At 33.5% G+C, this 21,077-nt stretch overlaps 2 protein-coding genes and 1 long non-coding RNA gene across 3 annotated transcripts; 2 read left to right on the forward strand and 1 right to left on the reverse strand.

Annotated features, from left to right (window-relative positions):
* Positions 1-1,810: 1,810 nt before the first annotated feature.
* On the reverse strand, positions 1,811-5,508 carry LOC108479963 (uncharacterized mitochondrial protein AtMg00860-like). Its single transcript, XM_017782842.1, has 2 exons — positions 4,962-5,508; positions 1,811-1,935 (listed from the first exon to the last, which is right to left on the reverse strand). The coding sequence occupies exons 1-2, from the start codon at positions 5,506-5,508 to the stop codon at positions 1,811-1,813; spliced, it is 672 nt and encodes a 223-aa protein (XP_017638331.1).
* An 8,739-nt stretch (positions 5,509-14,247) lies between these two features.
* LOC108489577 ((+)-neomenthol dehydrogenase-like) lies at positions 14,248-17,400 on the forward strand. Its single transcript, XM_017794227.2, has 5 exons — positions 14,248-14,399; positions 14,458-14,704; positions 15,609-15,686; positions 15,759-15,938; positions 16,874-17,400. The coding sequence occupies exons 1-5, from the start codon at positions 14,365-14,367 to the stop codon at positions 17,255-17,257; spliced, it is 924 nt and encodes a 307-aa protein (XP_017649716.1). The 5' UTR covers positions 14,248-14,364; the 3' UTR covers positions 17,258-17,400.
* A 628-nt stretch (positions 17,401-18,028) lies between these two features.
* On the forward strand, positions 18,029-19,303 carry LOC108489643 (uncharacterized). The gene is made up of 3 exons (XR_001872037.2): positions 18,029-18,664; positions 18,763-18,844; positions 18,927-19,303. It is a non-coding gene; the product is annotated as an uncharacterized LOC108489643 (long non-coding RNA).
* Positions 19,304-21,077: the final 1,774 nt, after the last annotated feature.

Genomic DNA, 21,077 nt, shown 5'->3' on the forward strand with positions numbered 1-21,077 from the left:
GATGTATTTTATTGAAATAAAGATGCTCGACATAAGTCTATTTCATAAAAAAATTCTTATTTGCTCCTAAGCTTAGAACAATAAGCATGTTCTGAATATTACTCCGAATTGGCTCTAAAAAATACAAGGATCTCTTCTACAGTCCCATTGTTCAAAACACTCTTAGGTATGTAAGGGCAAATGCCTGATAAATTCTCTTCCCCGGCTCCCTTTTCAGATACAGTATTAATGTTCAGAATCCCCAATATCTGAGCCACTGGCTTCTTCAAAGAATTCCAACTCTTTATTATCCATTAGACCCTGCACCAAAGTTTTTAATTTAGCGTACTCCAGGATTTCATGACCGTCTTCAATGTGGAACGCACAGTAACTTCTCATCCCTTTAGGTATCTTCCTCAAATTCTAGATGATCAACCCTATATCTATCATTTGTTTCCAAACCCAGTTTAGTGGGGTTTTTACTTCTGCAATGTTCTTCTTGAGTCTCTTTCCCGCATTCTCGATTATCGCATTTACCCCCTTATCAGCATGGTTGGGTAACGGATTTTCTACCCCAAACAAATCATCCAATTTCACAATGCCCATTTTGATAAGCCTTTCAATTAAACTTTTTAAAAGTGGTGCATATTTCTATCAGTGTCCCGTGATTCCTGCATTATACTCGCATTAGGCGTTCGCGTCTTACCATTTAGGAAACGGAGGCTGTATAGGTTCTGAGTAGAACGGAGATACTACATGGGCAAAAAAAAATTTTGGTATAACAACCCTATACGTCATCAGGATGGGAGTGAACTGGAGTTTTTTTGAGCTCGGCCTCGAGTTGGATTCTTACCTTGAAGGGCCTTGATAACTAGTAGTCACGGCCCTCGGTTGGCCAATAGTGACCAATTTGGAATACCCTTTACTCACATTATTTACTTCATTTTCATTTTTCTTCAAGGTTGATCTTTTGGTGTTGCCTCTCACGTCTATTTTCCCACATCTTATTGCGTTCTCTATCATTTCACCAGACATCACTATGTCCGTGAAACTCTTAGTTGTGCTTTCCAGCATGTGATTAATAAAAGGTGCCTTCAGGGTATTAATAAAGAGCATGGTTGTTTCCTTCTCTAGTAGTGGTGGTTGGACTTGTGTGGCGACTTCCCTCTACCTTTGAGCATATTGCCTAAAGCTTTCGTTTGGCTTTTTCGCCATATTCTGCAACGTGATCCTGTCAGGCCCCATATCAATTACATGGCCATACTGTTTCATGAAAGCCTATGCTAGGTCATTCCATGAATTAACTTGGGCACGATTCAGCTGATTGTACCATTTGGCCGCAACCCCAGTCAAGTTGTCCTGGAAATAGTGAATCAACAACTGGTCGTTGTTGACATATCCTGTCATCCTTCGACAGAATATTGTAATATGAGCTTTGGGGCAACTAGTCCCATTACATTTCTCAAACTCTGGCATTTTGAACTTGGGAGGGAGTACCAAATCTGGGACCAGACTCAACTTTTTAGCATCAACTAGTGTTTTCCAACACCTTGAATTTCTCCTCCAGTTGCCTTGGGAGCTTCGCTGTCGCCTTTCCTATTTTAACTACATCATCGAGGTCAAGGACAACGAGGTTTACCAGATTGTCTCCGAGGTTGGAGCTTGAGCCTGTTGGAAAGTGTATCAGTGCCGAATTACCGATCTGACATTAGGGTTTACTATTGACAGACACCCTTGGAAATTGTGCTTGAATGTTTGTTGGGGTAAAACCTCGAGTATAAGAAAGATCTTCGTTATTATTTATGGTATTAACGACAGGGTTTTTCCTTTATCAGGACCTCCAGCCAATGGCTGTGCTAACTGGTTCATCATACTTCTCTGGGATTCTAACATCTAATCCCTCATATCCTGTTAGATCTTGGCCAATTGTTCTTGCATCTGTATTTGCAGTTGATCCTGCATCTCCTTTTGCATTTGTTCCAATTTTCTAACTTTTGGTCCACGGCTTTTGTTTTAGTGCGAGTACTGTAACGATGCTTAGTTGATGAACTTTTATCGGTTTTCAGATTAACCCTTAATAATTTTAAAATAATTAGGGCCCTTTTGTGAAAATCTAATGCATATAATGCAACGTAATACAAATGCATGGGATGAATGCAAAAAGAAAGAGAAGCGTTGATTCTGGATTCAATTCTATTAGAACAACTTTTCCATAAAACAATTTTTTTTACATAAAACGGATACATATACGGCCTTACCTTATATTTCAGGCAAAGACATCGATCTTTTTCCTTATATCCGGATGTAAGGTCAAATCTTACGAACTTTCCAATGGATGACTCTACTAGCTCCTTTTTTCTTGATCTAGGCCACGACTCATTGCTCACTTATCCTCGCGATGCTCGTTAGCTTATTCAAGAACGTCGAGGCGTAATGGTTCTCTAATAATCTTTGTCGGCAGTAAAGTCGTATAGTCCTCTACAGACTACCAGCTTTCTCTAGCTGTTTACTCAAACCATATTCGGGCAGTCGTATTATATTCCACTTTATCAAGAAATCTGTTTTCCATGCCAAGCTCTCTATTTAGCAATCGAATGTGAATCAACACCTCATTTCTATGATTAAAATGCAATGCAATCAAAATAAAAGAAAACACGTTAGCATAGGAGAAATAAATAACCAAAATAGAGCACCTATCCGAGTGACCACTAGGGTTTGGTGTGGCTCTACCTAAGGTAGGCTCTTAAGGCTCTCTATATGCGGTTCGGCTCTAAGTCAAGAGCACCTGAACCGGAAGATTCCTCGATCCTCCCCTATTATAGGTTCATACTGATAATGCGATGCAATGTGTAGAAGGATACCAAAACTCAAACCAATACAACAATCATAAACCATAATGATGAGAATCGAAACAAAGACGGATGAAATGCAAAGAAAGGATCTTTATGATGAAAATGCAATGTAATCCTAAAAGAAACACGTCAGTACAAAAACATAAATGACAAACAGAGCACCTATTCGAGTGACCACTAGGGTTTGGTGTAGCTCTACCTAGGGTGGGCTCTTAGGGCTCATTATATGTGGCTCGGTTCTAGAGTAAAGGTACCTGAACTGGTAAATTCCTTGATCCTCACCCATTATAGGCTCAAATGGATCAAGTTCAGTTCAGGGGAATACATTTCCCTATGGCCATGCGGAGATGAAAATCTCACAAAGACATAGGTACGGATGTATCCCGGAAGCAGTCCACTATCCCATGCGGATGTGAAAACCTCATGAAGGCGTAGTTTCTCGCTCACACTTAAAAGGGCGTGACCAAACGGTCATACAATGCAATGCAAGGGGATATAAAAACTCGAAATACAAAGAACATGAATAAAATGATGAAAACCATAACACCAATGAAATGCAATAATAGGATCATATGTTAAAAATCAAATTTTTAATTTTCGACAAAAAGACAGAAAATAATCAATTTATGGCTTGACACTCTTATGGTCCCTAGTGGAGTCGTCAAGCTGTCGAAACTATTTTTTGAAAAACGTGAATCGACTTTTTAAAACAAAAGTTTGGAGTCGCCACCGATCCTTTTTGATGAGATGTGATCGAGTCACCTCAAAACGTGGTTGTTTTTCAATAAACAGATTGATTTATCAAAACAACGATTTTGGTCTAAGAAAATTGGAAAAACGGGTTCAGGAGTCGATTACGGGCGAGGAAGGGTTATCACCCTCGTCACGCCCAAATTTGGTACCAAATTGATTATTCAGTGTCTTAATGTCGAAAATTAAAAATTTGACAAGATTTTAAAATACGGTCCCTCTGAGTGTTAATGCTTTTTTAAAGTATTTGGATGAATTAAAACGTATGTCAAGGACCGTTTCATCTCAAGGTAAAATGTTATATCCAGTACGTTAGGACACAACACCTCGACCTTCGAGTATGAGCTTGCCTTCTATTTCATTTAAAACTCATGTATTTAAATTTTAAAAAGGACATTCAGATATTTAGATCAAACGGAAAATCAAAACCCAGTACGTTAGGACACGACTACTCGAATTTCTAAATACGGAATATTGCCTTTGTTTTATTTAAAACTCATGTATTTTAATTTAAAAGGATAATTAGTTACTTAGATCAAACGAAAAATCGAAACCCAGTACGTTAGGACACAGTTTCTCGAATTTCCAAGTACCCAATATTGCTTTTACTTGAAAAATCTAGACAAAAATAATAAATAAATAAAATAATATAGAGATATAAAAAGGAATAACAAAGAAAATTCGAATGAAAATTTAATTTAAATCGGAGTGGACAAATAAACACATGTACAACAAAATATTGAATGAAATAGTTTAAAAATAGGACGGATAATAAAAATTATAGTAATAATAATAAAATATAATGGTAATGATATTAAAAAAAGTAAATATATAATGATGATAATAGTGTTAAAAATAATAATAATAATGAACAAATGACATATTAATGATAATAGAAAATGATGATAATAATAATGGAAGTAATGAAAATAATAATAATAGAAACAATAGTAATAAAAGTAATAATAAAATAGAAAATAACAATGATATATTAATAATAATAACATACGTGCTAATAATAATAACAATATAAAAAAGAAAATAATACTATATTAATAAAAATAATAATAGTAATAAAATGGTAAAAATAATAATAAAATAATAAAAACACTATTACGTACTACTAATAATAATAAAAAAGAACACAGTAATAGTATATAGAATAATAGTAAAAGTAATAAAAAAATAATAATAATAATAATAACACTCTCCCCCCTTCAAAATCCAGCCATCGGTCTGGCCTTGCTCCGGTCACCGGATCTCCATGGGCCGCCGTCGGAGTCACCGTACAAAATTTGGGCTGTTAATTGGACTGTTAATTTATTTGGTGCTTTGGGCTCTGTTTGTTGGGCCCCGGCAAAATTTGGGCTCTACACTTACCATTTTGGATCAATACACATCCCAAACTGATGTGCGACGTATCATTGTACACCACAAACTCTTTACCAGATCTAGATTGTATCAGAACAGGAGCTTGAGTCAGAACAGACTTAAGCTTCTCGAAGCTCAATTGTTGCACATCAGACCAAACAAAAGGAACACTCTTGTGCAGAAGCTTAGTCAAAGGAGTTGCAATTAGAGAAAACCTGTCGACAAACCGCAGATAATATCCCACAAGACCCAGAAAACTGCGAATCTCAGATACATTCTTAGGCTGCTTCCAATTAAGCATAGCTTCAATCTTTCTCGAATCAACTCGAATCCCCTCAGTAAAAACCATATGACCCAGAAAAATTATCTCACGTAACCACCAGAACTCATACTTGCTCAATTTAGCGTAAAGTTGTTTCTCTCGGAGTATATGAAGCACTACTCTAAGATGCTCGTCATGCTCATCCTCGGTCTTAGAGTACACCAGAACATCATCAATGAAAACCACGACGAATTGATCTAGATATGTCTGAAAAACTCGATTCATCAGATCCATGAATGCAGCATTTATCAAACCAAAGGGCATAACTAAAAACTCATAGTGTCCATAATGAGTCCTAAACACCATCTTATCAACATCTACTTCTTTAACCCTAAATTGATGATACCCAGAACGGAGATCAATTTTCAAAAACACAGAAGCCCCTCGAAATTGATCAAATAAATCATCGATCCTCGGAAGTGGATACTTATTCTTCACAGTCAATTTATTCAACTTCCGATAATCAATACACATCCTCATGGTCCTATCCTTCTTCCTTACAAACAAAACCGGTGCCGCCATGGAGACACACTAAGGTGGATGAAACCACAATCCAGAAGCTCTTGAAGTTGAGCCTTAAGCTCTGTAAGCTCCTTCGGTGCCATACGGTATGGAGCGATAGACACCAGAGTTGTACCCAGTAGAAGCTCAATGTCGAACTTAACTTCCTGATTAGGAGCTAAACCCAGTAACTCCTCAAGAAATACATCCGAAAAATCTCTCACTATTCTGATACCCTCAATAGAAGAGTCCCTAGAAACAGAAACACTGACGTAAGCCAAACACGTTTCACACCCTTTCCAAACCAATTTCTCAGTCACAAGAGCAGAGATCACATTGGACAGATAATCTCGACGTTTATCGATCACAACCACCTCCTTATCATCCTCAGTCCTTAGAACGACCCTCTTAGTCACGCAATCCAAACTAACTTGGTTCTCAACCAACTAGTCCATACCCTGAATTAAGTCGAACTCTCCAAATAGAAGCTCCATCAAATTTACCAAAAATACAACCCGCACTTCTAACAGAACATTCCTATAAAGTTTACTAACCCGAATAGACTGCCCTAACAGACCCAGTACAGTAATCTCACTAGAAGTGCTCTCAATAGAAATCTCTAGGTTTTTAAAAACAGTGCTAGCTACATAAGAGTGTGTAGTACTTATGTTTATCAGAGTAATATAAGGTACATCAAAAATTAAGAATGTATCGATGATAATATCAGGAGCATCCCTATCCTCTCGACGTCGAGCAGGATAAACCAGAGCAGGCTGCCTCGCCTCAGTCTAACTAGCATCTCTGCCCGGTACTCTCTACCCGGTGCTCTCTACCCTAGGACTATACCATTACCACCCATAGCCAGTCTACGACCCCTAGATAGCTATTGGTCTACCCTTTGAGGTTGTACAGAACCCGGTCCTGAAGCTTGCATCTGATCAGTCTGCTGTGGACACTCTCTAACACGGTGCTCCAAAGATCCACACCTTAAACAAGCCCCTAACCTCCTCCAACACTAGCCCGGATGGTGCCTATCACAATCCCCACAAGGCTGAATCTCAATAGGAGCAACAGGGACCCACACTCTAATAGGCCCATCAGGTTTGGCCCATTTCTTAGGCCTCTGAATAGAACTAGAGGGCTCTAAATCCCTCTTATTGTTGCCTCTCTCTCGAACCCTATTCTGGCACTCTACACACTTGACCTCTTCGGTAATCTTCGCATTATCAACTAGAACTGTGAACTTTCACTCTTTCTGTAGAGCAATCAGTACCCTCAAACTATCTCTCAAGCTGTCTTCAAAGCAGACGCATTTCTCATATTCTGGTGCCACCATGCCTCGAACGTAGTGGCTCAGCCTCAAAAACTCGGCCTCATACTAGGCAACTAATCTATTACCTTGCGTGAGATTCATGAACTCAGGCCTACGAGTATCCACATAGCTCACTCCCACATACTTCTCCTCGAAGGCAGTCTTAAAGAAATCCCAATTTAGACGATCTGGCTGAGTACCTTCTCAATCGGTAATCACCACTGATAAGCCTCATCGCGAAGCAAAGAGATTGCACCCTTAAGTTTCTGCTCAGGAGTACAATCTATGTCATTCATGATCCTCTCAGTGGCCTCCAACCAATACTCGGCCATAGTAGGGGCGACTTCAGTGACACTCCTAAACAGCTCAGCACCATTAGACTGGAGTTTTTTGGTTTCCAACCCACGGCCCCCCAGATCTAGAATGGGGTCCAGCGACCCTCTCCAATACCCTCAACATGGCTGGGGACAATGTGTTGTCCCTAGTCGAATGACTCTGAGATCTAGTCTCAATAATAGATGAAACTGGTGTCTAACTCATGTATAAATTTGGCATGCTACCCAGAGAGGAAGACTCAACTCGAGCCCCCCTACGACCTCTACCACGCCCATGAATACCTCGACCGTGAGTTCCACGAGCACTCATTGTAAATTTTAAATTTTATCTACATTATAACATTTTATGTATCAGTTCCAGTGTTTATTAGCAAATATTTTATGCGTAAATTATCAGAAGTTCAGAAATATTTTCAGAGGTTTCAGTCTCTAACTAACTCAGTACAGTTTCTGAAAGTACTAACTACAGCATTTCAAATAGTTTTATCTAAATTCAAAAATACTTACATGATCGGCGCTGGAGACTCGGTGTACTACATACTTTCTAAAAATTATCCAAATTATTTGAAAATCAGTTCTTTTTGGAACACAATTTTGGAACCCAAAATTTTACAACCCGAGTTTATAACTTGGCTCTAATACCACTAAATGTAATTCCTTAAACCTAGCCTAGACGTTATTGTAAAATTCGGAGATGTCACAAGGAAGGATTTTAAAAACGGTATCATTACATTAAATCATTCCAAATTTTAAATCCATATTCATTTATATCTATTGTCGAAAATGTTATTCAATTAATTTATTTTTCAAAACATAATTTATAGCAGAAGTTTTAGTAATCGTTATTTTCTTAAAATCTCATTCTTAAGTTTGGAAAACCTTTGTTTTAGTAAAAATTATGTTTTTAGATAACTGTTGCAACTAAAGTATATAACAAAAAATCCAAATCCCAAAAATTAAACTAAACATTCCGGAGAGTCCAATTAATACAAAACTCCCAGAAATAATTCTTAAATAAATAAAAACTTTTATATAAAGTCAGTTCATAGACTAGTGGTCATCGCGAGACTCCGCTGCACCGATCCGCCTAAGTCTGTGGATTACCTAAACAGAGCAGACAACAAAAGTGAGTTTACGAAAACTCAATGTGTAACCCAACAGAAATAGGTATGCTGTACATATAGAAGTCACATACACAGTCAGATTCAGATTCAGATTCGGACTTAAGTCCTTTACAAATTCAGATAACAGAAATAGATATATAGAACCCTACCCCCATCCTCTACTCACCAACTTCGACCATCTCATCACACCATGTGGGGTTAAAAAAACCCACCCATCCCTACACACTATACTATGCCATTACGACACATATCAGATAATGTGCAGCAAACCTGCCAAAATATAGGCAATGATCGCCATACAGAACACTTCCTCCATGTGTATAAATCTCACCCCAAACAAATATACAGAATAATAGATACAGTAATGTCATGCTTAACATGCTCGCATACAGATATCAAATATATATAGTAGAATAATCAGACATGTATAACAGTGTCCTACTCAGAGCAAATTATCAGAATATCTGATCACATAATCTAGGGCTTAGTTATTTCTTACCGACCCTACGGTAGGCCCATAATCGATCGAAACGACTCGTGCGACCCTAGTAAAAATTTTAAAATTATGGGCTTATATGCCCGTGTGAGCCCACACGCCTAGATTGGTCCCACCCGTATGGCCCACAAGGCCTGACCCAAAACCCACACGCCCGTGTGGCCCACACGGCCACACCCACTCTATTGCACGATCGTATCTTGCGCACGACCATGCCCTTATCAAACGCACGATCGTGTCTCGCACACGCTAGGCACACGCCCATGTGGCATCGATAATAAGGTTTTTCAACTTTTGCCGAAGCTCAATTTTCTACTAAGGGGTACATACCTGGTACGGTTTTGAGGCAAAACAATCTCGAGCCTTTCAAAACCTAAAAATAAAGTACCCAACATCAATTTAGAAGATTGATTAACGAATTTGACAAAAGAATCGACATGGAATCGACTTACCATTGATAACAAACCATTTCTAACGCGTACTAAACCATTGAAGTATAATTCCCTGCTCACAATCTGCTCCTAAACATGAATTACCACTAATCAATCGCTACAGATTGACATTGCATAAAAAATCCCAAACCAAAAGTTAACGACAACAAAGTTCTACTTACCAAACCAAAAGGAGAACCCTACAATTCCAACAGCACGATCAAACAACGGATCCACGAGCCGAATTGAAAGAGAACCAAAATAGAGGGTTGCAGAGAAAGAGAAAAGAAACTCCAGAAAGGGAGAAAACAAAAAAAATTTGACGTCAGATTTTCTTTGGAGGGGAGAAAAAAATTTTAACAAAAAGAAATAAATAAAAAATAAAAGATAACCCCCATATCCCTTATTTTTCTCCCACTAACTCATAACTCCCTTAGAATTTTAGCTCTATCGAAACTCTATCAGACAACCGAGAAAAAATTAACATCCATGCTTGTTCAAGGATTCAAACACAAGACCTCTAACACACTAACTCCCTTACCAATCGAACCAGCAGGCTCATTCTAATATGAAATAACAAACAATTTTATAAGAGCCCATTCAACAAGGGTAAGGCTTGGATAAAAAATAACAGAATTGACAAGTGTGGGACTTGAACCCAAGACCTCATACACACACCTAGAACACTTAACCATTGAAACAGACAGATATTTGTGTCAAACATTTACTGAAATAGAAATAAATTATTCAAGGCGTTACATCTGTAATGCCAACATTGTATGTGTAGCTTTCGATAGCTTGTTTGTATATAATCTCTACGTTTAAGTAAATGTAGTGATATGTTTAAGCATTATTCATTCGTGTACATATGAGTATGTTCTATATTTTAGCATATGCTTTGGGGTGGGATAATGATGTGATGGAGGAAGTGTTGGCAGTTTAATGATATGTCTTATCTGGTGGTTTAAACCACATATTTGTTCTGGTCGCTTGACCATACCTATTTGATTTTGGTGGATTAGCACAATATTTCTGGCAGCTTAACTGCACTATTTGAAAAGTGGCATGTGCTCACTATTTTGATGTGTGGGGTTGGATGGGTATTTATTAGCTTAAATAGTGTATAGAGATGAATGGAGATGGTGTGTAGCGAATGGGGGTAGGATTTGTAATTGTATTTGTAATTGATCTGTCTATCATATTGCATCACATAGTATGTCATGTTATGTAATTTGTTCGATTTTTTATTTCTGTGTGAATTTGCTATCTGATCTATTTGTATGGGTTGATTTTATACACTGAGCTTTGTGGGCTCACCCAAATTTTCTGACTTCTTAGGTAATCAACAAACTTAGGATCGGGCGATGCATAAGAGATCGAATTGATTTTCTTGTTAATAAAACAAGACAAATTATGTTTTAACTTAATTATGGACTTTTTGGGACTTTAAATCTATTTTCAGACTTTGCTTTACGGTTTGGTTTATGTTTGACAGGTTTTGGTATTTTATATTTAAATTACAAAAGCTTATGATTTGCCAAATTAGAATCATGATTTTCAAAATTTAATACTCTGAAATTTCCGCTGTAAAACAAAGTGATCAATTAATTTTTTTGTAAAATGAAAAATTTTAAACACAAATTTTCTAATAAACTAGAAAGATATTTGCTAAAAAAATAACTTTTAAAAATCACACGATTTTCAAGAGTTACTTTTGAGTTTCTAAACAAGTTTATATAATTCCTCAATATCTAGCCTTAATATCTAGGTTGGGTGTAGGATGTTACAAAATGTAACTTTATTATTTTGTAATATTGATGACTCAGTTTGATTATTAGTGTAATAATATAAAAAAATCTTATTTAATACATATATATTATAATAGTTAGACATAAAAAAAATTAGTACAAATTTTAACTTGACTTTTGTGAAAAAAGAAAGAAATCTTCTATTTTCCAAAAATAAGTCATGTAATTGAAATTAATTTATTGCTACAACATGCCTACCAAGATTCATCAAATTTTATTTATGTGGTTAAGTGGAGTATTTTTAGTTTTCCAAAACCATAAAAAGAAACGGTATTTTTAATTTTCCAAAAACATAAAAGGAAAATCAACTGCTGGCTATATTTTTCTTCTTCATTTGCGGCTTATGTTTTTCTTTTTAATTTTCGACAATTAATTCTTTTCCTGCAGAGCTGAAAATTTTGAACCATACCATTATAACAACTCATTTTATTCAACACCCATCCCTTTTCATGTAAGACTAATATTTAAAAAAAAAATGAAATTATTAAATTTTTACTATCATAATAATCATTAAATTTTGTTTTTTAATCTCATGTGATGGTTTGATGGCATGATGGTTAAGGGTGTTTATTACGTTAAGTATGACTTGAGTTCAAGTTATATTAGTTACGTTTTTATTCAGGATTAACCTTATTATTGTAATTTACTAAAATAAAATTTTAACTTTTTTAATTGTTAAAGTTAACTTTAGCTAATGTAAAGTATTACTTTTACGCCCATAGTAGTGTTTAATTTAATTTAAAATTTTAATTTTAATAGAATTTAATTTTATTATATTTTTATATAAATATAGTCCGTGGCGAATCCTAAAATTAAGTTTTGGGGTGTAATAAAATTTTCAAAATTTTAAGATTTTAAAGAGATTTAAAAATTTGAAGGTCTAATTAAAATTTTCTTTAGATCATATATTTTTATCTCTATCTTCTTTAAAGATTTTCTGTTTAACTTTCAGTATCCTATAAAATAAATTAGACTTTTTACATTTTCTTTTTCTTATTATTTTAACTCTTAGTTTTTTTCTTATTAGCCCGAAATATAAATCGTAAAATAAATATGAATTATATAAAAAACTTCTAGTTTGTACCAATTATATCCACCAATTGTACTTATAACTTCTTCTCAATATTTAAATTGAAAAAGAAAAATATATTTAAGTGCGCTCGAATCAATGTCTATGTGGTTATTACAATAGCAACAATACTAGTTGAGTTAAACTCAATCGATAATCTATTTTTTTGTTACTTATCTTTGTTTACAGTAAATAGAATTTTTTTTCCCTTGTTTTGAATATTTTTTTTATGTACTATTTTAACACTTATATATTAAATAAACATTTTTATTTGTATTGTTGCACCAACAACGAAACGTATTATATGTTTTAGGTTTACGTCATGAATTAGCTATCATTATTTCACAAGCGTTTTTTTTCCCTTGTTGTCATTGTAGTTATCTTAAAAAAAAACTAGTCGATCGAATTAGAAATTAATCGAACCCCCTTTAAAATAAACTTTATTACATTAAATCGCCTAAATATTTAGATTCATTCCTCCAACCCCAAAATATATGTATACTTTAATTTTATTCATATTTCAAATCATAAATATATACATGTATAATTTAATTATTGAATAATTAAATTATACATAAAGATCAATAGCAAAAAATATGTAATCAGCAATGTTAATATAAATTTATCCTATTAAATCGTATTTCTAAATCTGCTACTGTGAACGATTTAATAAATTCAACCACCATGCTTACTTTTAAGACATCACCAATTTCATTAATTAAAAATATAAAAATTATATTAATTATGACAATGAGAGGCTTTCTTCACAAAACAAACAAAAGAGGGGCTATTCATTATTTATTACTTAGTTGCGTAAAGATCACGGTGCTTGACTTGCCCACCTCCACTCTTCCTCCTTTCTTGAAATTTCAGAATTTCTAGACGGAAAAAATTATAACTTTGTGTATTTTTTATATTTTTATATTTTGAAATTTATTCTATTTATTTTTATATTTCAAAATTTAATTTTAATTGTTAAGATTATTAAATTTTGTTTTTAAATTTATTGGTGTGTCATTTTAAAATAAAAAATATAATATAATTAAAAAAGACATAATAGAATTTAAATGAATAAAATAATCTTAATTATGTTAATGATTATACTTTAATTTTAAAATTTAAAAATAAAGGATTAAAACTTAAAACATAAATAAACATATACTAAATTATAAAGCTTTAAAATTAATGGTGGAATCAATTAGACAATCAGTATGATTGCCAATTCAATAATTATAAAATAAACAATTAAAATTAGTATAAATTTTATAAATTGATTTAACAGTTTGTTTTTTATCTCAATTTTTGGTTTTTTATCACTATCGGTTTGATCTATATTCAATTTTAATTAGACAGTATTATTAAAATATAATAAAATATTAATTTAAAAATTTAATTTAGGCCATTAAAATATTTTAAAAATTTAAATTAGTAAATGTAAAATTACATTTTAACTTTCTTAAAATTATAAAAATTTAATTTAATCCTTTAAAATTTATAAAAATATAAACTAAAAAAATAAAATTTCATTTAGCTCACCTAAAAATTATTCTGGTTCACCTTGATTGGTTCCATTTTCAAAAGAAAGGTCAAAAGCTAAATTTAATTCTTTAAGACTATAGTAAATTTCCATAATTTTTCCTCTCTGTCTCAAGATCATTTTCTACTGGATGCATTTATTTTAAAATTATATATAATCACATATAATATAAATTTGAATATTTAATTTTAAATTAAAACAAATCTATCTAATCACAAATAATAAGTCTTTAAATATTCAATCTTTAAAATTAAAATAAATTTAAACACAACTCACTATTCATTGAACTTAAATTCTAAACACACTCTTCCAAAATAAAATAAAAATAAAAAATAATAATAATAAACAATTCTAAAGACAAGTAGACAAGTTGAATATTGCATTTTTAAGAATTTGGTCCCCATAAAAGGCACCAACTTTTATAAGAGCGCTCTCCATCTCTCTTCTATCAAAGTCCCGAAGGCAGAGATAAAAGAAATGGCGGAAACATGCGACTTCCTCGCAACAAAGAGGTAAACCCATTGAATTAAATTCTTTACATATCTTTCTCATAATAATTCTTTTTCTCAGATATGCAGTGGTGAGTGGAGGAAACAAGGGAATTGGATTGGAAATATGTAAGCAGTTGGCTTCCAAAGGAGTCATGGTGGTGTTAACTGCTAGAGATGAGAAAAGGGGGTTTCAAGCTCTTGACAAGCTCAAGGAATCTGGCCTTTCTCATAATCTGGTTTTCCACCAGCTCGATGTCGCAAACCCTATTAGCGTTGCTTCTCTTGCTACTTTCCTCAACACCCAATTCGGGAAACTTGATATCTTAGTATGTAATTTCTCCTCCTTTTTCTTTCCTTTTTTTTATTCTAAAAATTTCACCTATGATTTAGTCATTTAATTTAAAAAATTTACAAAATATCAATGGATTATTTAAAAATTTTTATTTAAATCATTAGACTGAACTAGTGAGTTCTAAGCAACGATTTAACGATTAGTACGACGGATCAGTACTCATCGATAAGTAAAAAAAAAATACATCAGATTCAAGTCAATCTGTTAATTTCATACATCAGATTCAAGTCAATCTGTTAAGTATGACTCCTATTTCAGTCAAATTTGAGAAATAATATTCTAGTTAAACTCTGTTTATTTGTTTCAATCAAACTCTAATTAGTCTAGATTATTTTATTATTTTTGAACTATGTATTTAGCCTATAAATAGACTCTTTTACAATATTAAAAAAAACTTATTAGAGATTAAAATTTATTAGAGAATTTTGTATTTACATTTTGAGTGTTTTTTATCTTCGAGTTTTCAGGGTTTAGATTTTATCTCTATCTTTTGTACTCTTCGTTCTTTTGCCATTATAGTAAAATTATATTTTCCCGTGGAGGGGTTTTTTCACGTTAAATTTTTGTGTTCAATTTTTCAATTTCTTTTACTATTTTTACTTGTTCTTTGCTTAATCGCGTCGATCCCCAACACAATCTGACGATCAATGTAAAAGATTAAAGAAAAAAATTGTTTGAATTTTAGTTTACAAATTTGTGACATTTAAAGTTGTTTTATAAAAAAAAATTGAATTGCAGAAGATAAAGGAAAAAAAAGCTTTTGATTGAATGACAAAAATATAAATTTAGTAATAGTTTAATGATGTTAGATGGAATTTACCCTTTTTTGTTAAATTAACATAAAATGATGGTAATGGTAATGATGAGAAGTGTTGTAGGTCAATAATGCAGCAGTTGCTGGAGCGAATATCAACTATGAGATTTTAACTACCGCTGTTGAAAAATCGGGTGATTGGGTAAGTCTTAAGATTCCATCCTTGTTTTGAGTTGTTTTATGGAATTTAAAAGAATCTACTTTGTGGAAGCAGCCACTAGGGGAAGAAGTGTGGAATGAGATTATTACAAGTGAAACTTATGATATGGTCCAAGATTGCCTAAAAACCAATTACTATGGTATGAAAGCAATGGTTGAAGCGCTACTTCCCCTCCTCAACTTGTCTGATTCCGCCAGGATTGTTAATGTTTCCTCTAATCTTGGTGTACTGGAGGTAAACTTTTACTACATAACCTTCCACATACCATGTTACTCAACTTGCTACTACAATTGTTCATAGATTAGGAGCTGCAGGTTTGATTTGTATCAGGTTCGAACAAGGATATTCATATCTCAAATCAAATTTAAATTAAAAATAAAAATATTTTTAAATTTAAAATTTCTTTTGATTTTAAACAATATTTTCTATTTTCATTTTTTTAAAATAGCTTTATTTTTTTAATTTTGAAATTTGAAAAATGGGTTTGATAAATAAATAAAATTTATTTTCAATAATAAAATATAAAAACATGTTTAGTATCGTAATGAAAATATAAAATAAAATAAAGTTATTATATTCGAACTAAGGTATGAGATTTTACTTTTAAAATTATTGAACTGATAATAATATTTTTGCTTAAATGGGTTAGAATTAAGGTTGATTTATTGATTAAATTTAAATTTAATTTTTTTGTTTTAACTTTTTCAATTCTACAAAATATTTTTCAATGAAAACAATGCAAATAAATTTTATTATTTTCTAATTTTCACATATTTTTGTTTTATAAAAAATATTTTAAAATTTTTCAACAACATTTCTTTTTCAAAAAAAAACTAAAACAGCCTCTGATTCTTAAATCTAATTCAGCAATTATAATATTATAATTTAAATAATTAGTTTATCAAAATTTTAAATAAGAATTTTCATAAATAATAATCAATGAAAATACAACTTAATTAATGTTTATGATTTATAAAATTGTATATTCAAAATTTATTAATTTTAACGAGGATTAATATCATTTAGATTCTATTTTTAAATATATATAATTTTAAATAGAATAATGAAATAAAATATATAAAATAAGATAATTCTGTTAATTTAAAAAATTAAAGAAATCATTAATTTGGAGTTGAAACAGAGATGATATTTTTGCATTTTGAATTCAGCTAATGACGTGTAAATGGGCGAAGGAAGTGCTAAGCGATGTGGAAAAGCTGAGTGAGGAGAGAGTGGAATTAGTGTTGAATAAGTATCTTGAAGATTTTCGAGACGGAGCGTTGAAAACCAATGGGTGGCCAACTTATATTGGACCATCTACTTATATTGTCTCCAAAGCAGCTATGAATGCCTACACTAGGATACTGGCCAAGAATTACCCCCCTTTTTGCATCAATTGCGTGCACCCTGGCTTTGTCAAAACCGATATTACCGGCAACACTGGATTTTCCACCCCTGCTCAAGGGGCAGAGAATGTAGTGAGAGTAGCGTTGCTACCCATTGGTGCCTCTTCCGGTTTTTTCTATAATTGCCAACAAGTTTCAAGTTTTTAAACCAAATAATACATTACAACTTAATGAATTATCCGAAAATTACAGCCAAATGTTACTGTTTTTCATGGTTTATCTTATAATAAACTTCTTGTTGGTGTATTTTGGAAGACTTAATTAAATATTAGTGTACTTTTATTTTTCCAGCTCTATTATTTTATGTTTTGTTGGAGAATAGAACGAAGAATTTATTAATAGAATAAGCAATATGCGAATCAAATAAGGAAAATGCAAGTGATTTTTGTTAATATAGATGTATGACTAATATTTAAAAACAAATGAAATTATTAAATTTTTACTATCACAATAATCATTAAATTTTGTTTTCAATCTCATGTGATGGTTTAATTGCTTGATGGTTAAAAATGTTCATCACTCTCAGAATGGCTTGAGTTTAAGTTGTACCAGTTGAGTTTTTTATTCAGGATTAACCTTATTATTGTAATTTACTAAAAATAAAATTTTAACTTTTTTAAATTGTTAAAGTTAACTTTAGCTAATGTAAAGTATTACTTTTATGCCCATACTAGTGTTGTGAAGAATAAAGATTTTTTTTTTTTTAAAATTCAACTGGGCTTTATTTATTTTAAAATTATCAGTATAATATAGTCTTTTAGAACAATAGAAATGGACCCTACAATTGAAAAGAAAAAAGTAAAAAGAAAATTTGGCCCAAGAGACAGGAGGCCCACGCCAAAACAAAACTAACAGATAAGATAAAGAAACAGAAAAATATCTAATTCAAACGTCCCATCCAGTCGGTGTAAAATAGCTGGCATCCACTAACCATCTGACGTTCCAAGTTCCCATGCCATCCGTTCAAAACAATAGCAGTTTCCCAAGGAGATTTCATTTTTGCTATCCCTTCCTCTTTAGATTTCTCTAGATTTCCTTCAACTCGGGTTTCTCAACCATCTTTCCTCTCTTCCTCGCTGAAGGCAAGTGAAGGCTACATCCTCCAGGTATATTTCTTCTCCCGTTCTTAAGGCATCTTTTGCAAGTTCATGAGCTTGACGATTCTCTGATCTGTGAATAAACTGGAAATGGCTTTCTTGAAAAAATTGTTTCTTTCTTTGGATATCTCGGATGACCGCCCCTATCGCTGACTTGTCTGTTGTTGTTGAGTTGCATTTTTTTATAACTGTTTTTGAATCTCCTATTATGGTAATTGATTGAAAACCCAGTGAGATCCCTAACTTTACTGCTTGTAATCCTGCATATGCCTCCGCCATGAACGGGGACGATATTGCGGAGTGGAGTACTGATTTTAAGGCAAGAAACTCATCCATCTCCCCCCTCACCACTATACCCGAAGCCGATCTTGAATATTTGTTGTCAAAGGCTGCGTCAACATAGATAGTTGCTGTCGTACTTCTTGTGTTCTGTCTCTGACGTATGCTTTCACCTAAGGTAGATGGTCTTTCTTCCATTCCATCAATTTCTACTCTGTAACTGTGGACTAGTTTTGACAACTCTCGCCTTGTGGTTGTTTTCCCCTCATGAACAAGTTGGTTCCTAGAGCTCCATATCATCCATGCAACACAACAAAAAAGCCGACACTGTTGACTGTTGCCTATGGTAAAAACCCAGGTAAGCCAGTCCCACAGATCTGTAATAGCTTTATTTGTGAGCCATTAGAGACTAAGATTTTGCCATGTTTCTATTGTTATAGGGCACTGTCTAAACACATGGTTGCTATCTTCTTCTACACTTCGACACCGGGGACATGAGCTATCTGAAGCCACTCTTCTTAGTCTTAAATTCTTTAGGGTAGGGATAAAGTTGAATGAAAGACTCCAAATAGTGATGGCAATTTTTGAAGGAAGGCGTAGACTCCATAATTTCCTATAGAAATTTTTTGTTTTGATCTGTATTAAATAAGCATTAGGATCTGTAGTTGCCTATTGTAATAGTTTATAGGCACTTCTGACTGTAAATTGGCCAGAATGTTCTCCTCGCCAAACTTGAAAGTCGCCATGTTCTTCTTCCGCCAAAGGAATTTGTAGAATCTTTTGTGCAATATTTTCTGAAAAGGTATTTTCAATTAAATCAGCTTTCCACTTTCTTGTTGTTGCCTCAATTAAGTCCGAAACTAACTCAATTCCTGTATTGTTGATATTGTCATTACTTCTATTAATGTCTTCTACACTTGGAATCCAATGATCATTCCAAACAGAAATTCGGTCTCCTTTCCCAACTCGCCAACATAAACCATCTTGCAGTAGTCTTTTTGCTGCCCAAACGCTTCTCCAGGTAAGTGAAGGTAAATTCCTTAGCTGTACATGAATAAAATCTGATTGTGGATAATATTTAGCTTTTAAGACCTGTGCTAATAATGAATTTGGGAAATTAATAAGACGCCAACCTTGCTTGGCTAATAAGGCAACATTAAATTGATCAAGACTTTGAAAACCCAAACCACCCTTGTCTTTTGCAATACAAAGAGCTTTCCAAGCACACCAATGAATGCCCCTTTTACCATAACTCTTCTGCCACCAAAATTTCACTATAATGCTTTCAAGATCCTCACATAAAATCTTAGGAAGTAAAAAACAGGCCATCACATACGTCGGGATAGCTTGAAGAATAGCCTTAATGAAAACTTCTTTTCCACCTTGAGAGAGATGCCGAGTACTCTAATTTTCAATTCGCTGTTTAAATCTGTCTTTTAAATTTTGAAATGCCTTCTTTTTCCTTCTACCCACCATATTTGGTAATCCAAGGTAACGTTCTGAATTATTAGAACTTCGTACGCCCAATATGCGAGTAACTACTCTCTTTTCTTCCTCTCGAGTGTTAGAGCTAAAGAACACCGTGGATTTATCAAAATTGACTCTTTGACTCGAACAATTTCCATACTCACGTAGAATATTTTTTAAGAATCCAGCTCCCCTTTTAGTAGCCTCTCCAAAAAGAATGCAATCATCTGCAAAGAGTAAATGTGAAATTTGTGGACCTCTTCTGCTCGCCTTAACCCCTTTTTAAATGCCCTTCTCGAAGTGCCAACCTCATTAGGCTAGATAAGCCTTCTCCACAAATCAAAAATAAAAATGGACTTAAAAGGTCACCTTATCATAATCCTCTCATATGTTGAAATAACTCCCCAGCCTGGCCATTAAGTATCACTAAATAGGAGACAGTAGATACACATTTCATAATAAAATCGATCCAATTTGGCTCAAAACCCATTTTCCTCATCATCTTTTTCATAAAAGTCCATTCAACTCTATCATCTGCTTTACTCATATCTAATTTTATTGCCATGAGTCCCTTTTTCCCCATTTTTTCCTCTTTAGGGTATGTAAAATTTCGTACGCCAATAATACATTGCCTGAAATTAGTCTTCCTGGCACAAAAGCAATCTGTGCATTGTCAATGCATTTCTCTAAGACTCCTCTAAAGCGATTAGCAATAGCCTTTGTCAATATTTTATAAACGACATTACATAAGCTAATGGGACAAAAATGGGAAAGGTTGGTTGAATTTACTTTTTTAGGAATAAGCACAATATGTGTGGTATTGATTGGACTAACCTCTATGCCGCCATTCAGATGTTGAAGACAAAAAGTTGAGACCTTGCCCCAAAAAATGTGCCAGTATTTTTGAAAAAGTAAAGCCGGAAAGCCATCTTCACCTAGTGCTTTTGTGGTTCCCATACTTGTCAGTGCCTCCTTAATCTCATCCATTGTATATTGCGCTCTGAGTCTGCTATTATCCTCTTCAGTAATACACCGTTCAATACCTGTTAAAAGATGTTCATACAGGCTAGGTTCCCCAGCCTCAAATAACTCCTGAAAATAGGATTTAGCAATTTTTGCCATTT

This window comes from Gossypium arboreum, chromosome 7, assembly GCF_025698485.1.
Source record: "Gossypium arboreum isolate Shixiya-1 chromosome 7, ASM2569848v2, whole genome shotgun sequence".
NCBI classification, from domain to species: domain Eukaryota; kingdom Viridiplantae; phylum Streptophyta; class Magnoliopsida; order Malvales; family Malvaceae; genus Gossypium; species Gossypium arboreum.

Bases quoted from the DNA above. Each gene is read 5' to 3' on its own strand.
- LOC108489577 (XM_017794227.2), top strand. From the start codon at position 14,365: ATGGCGGAAACATGCGACTTCCTCGCAACAAAGAG. The intron at 14,400-14,457 runs GTAAACCCATTG...TCTTTTTCTCAG, and splicing joins GACTTCCTCGCAACAAAGAG to ATATGCAGTGGTGAGTGGAG. The intron at 15,687-15,758 runs GTAAGTCTTAAG...TTGTGGAAGCAG, and splicing joins TTGAAAAATCGGGTGATTGG to CCACTAGGGGAAGAAGTGTG.
- LOC108479963 (XM_017782842.1), bottom strand. From the start codon at position 5,508: ATGGATCTGATGAATCGAGTTTTTCAGACATATCTAGATCAATTCGTC. The intron at 1,936-4,961 runs GTAAGTGTAGAG...AAGGAGATGCAG, and splicing joins ATGTGTATTGATCCAAAATG to GATCAACTGCAAATACAGAT.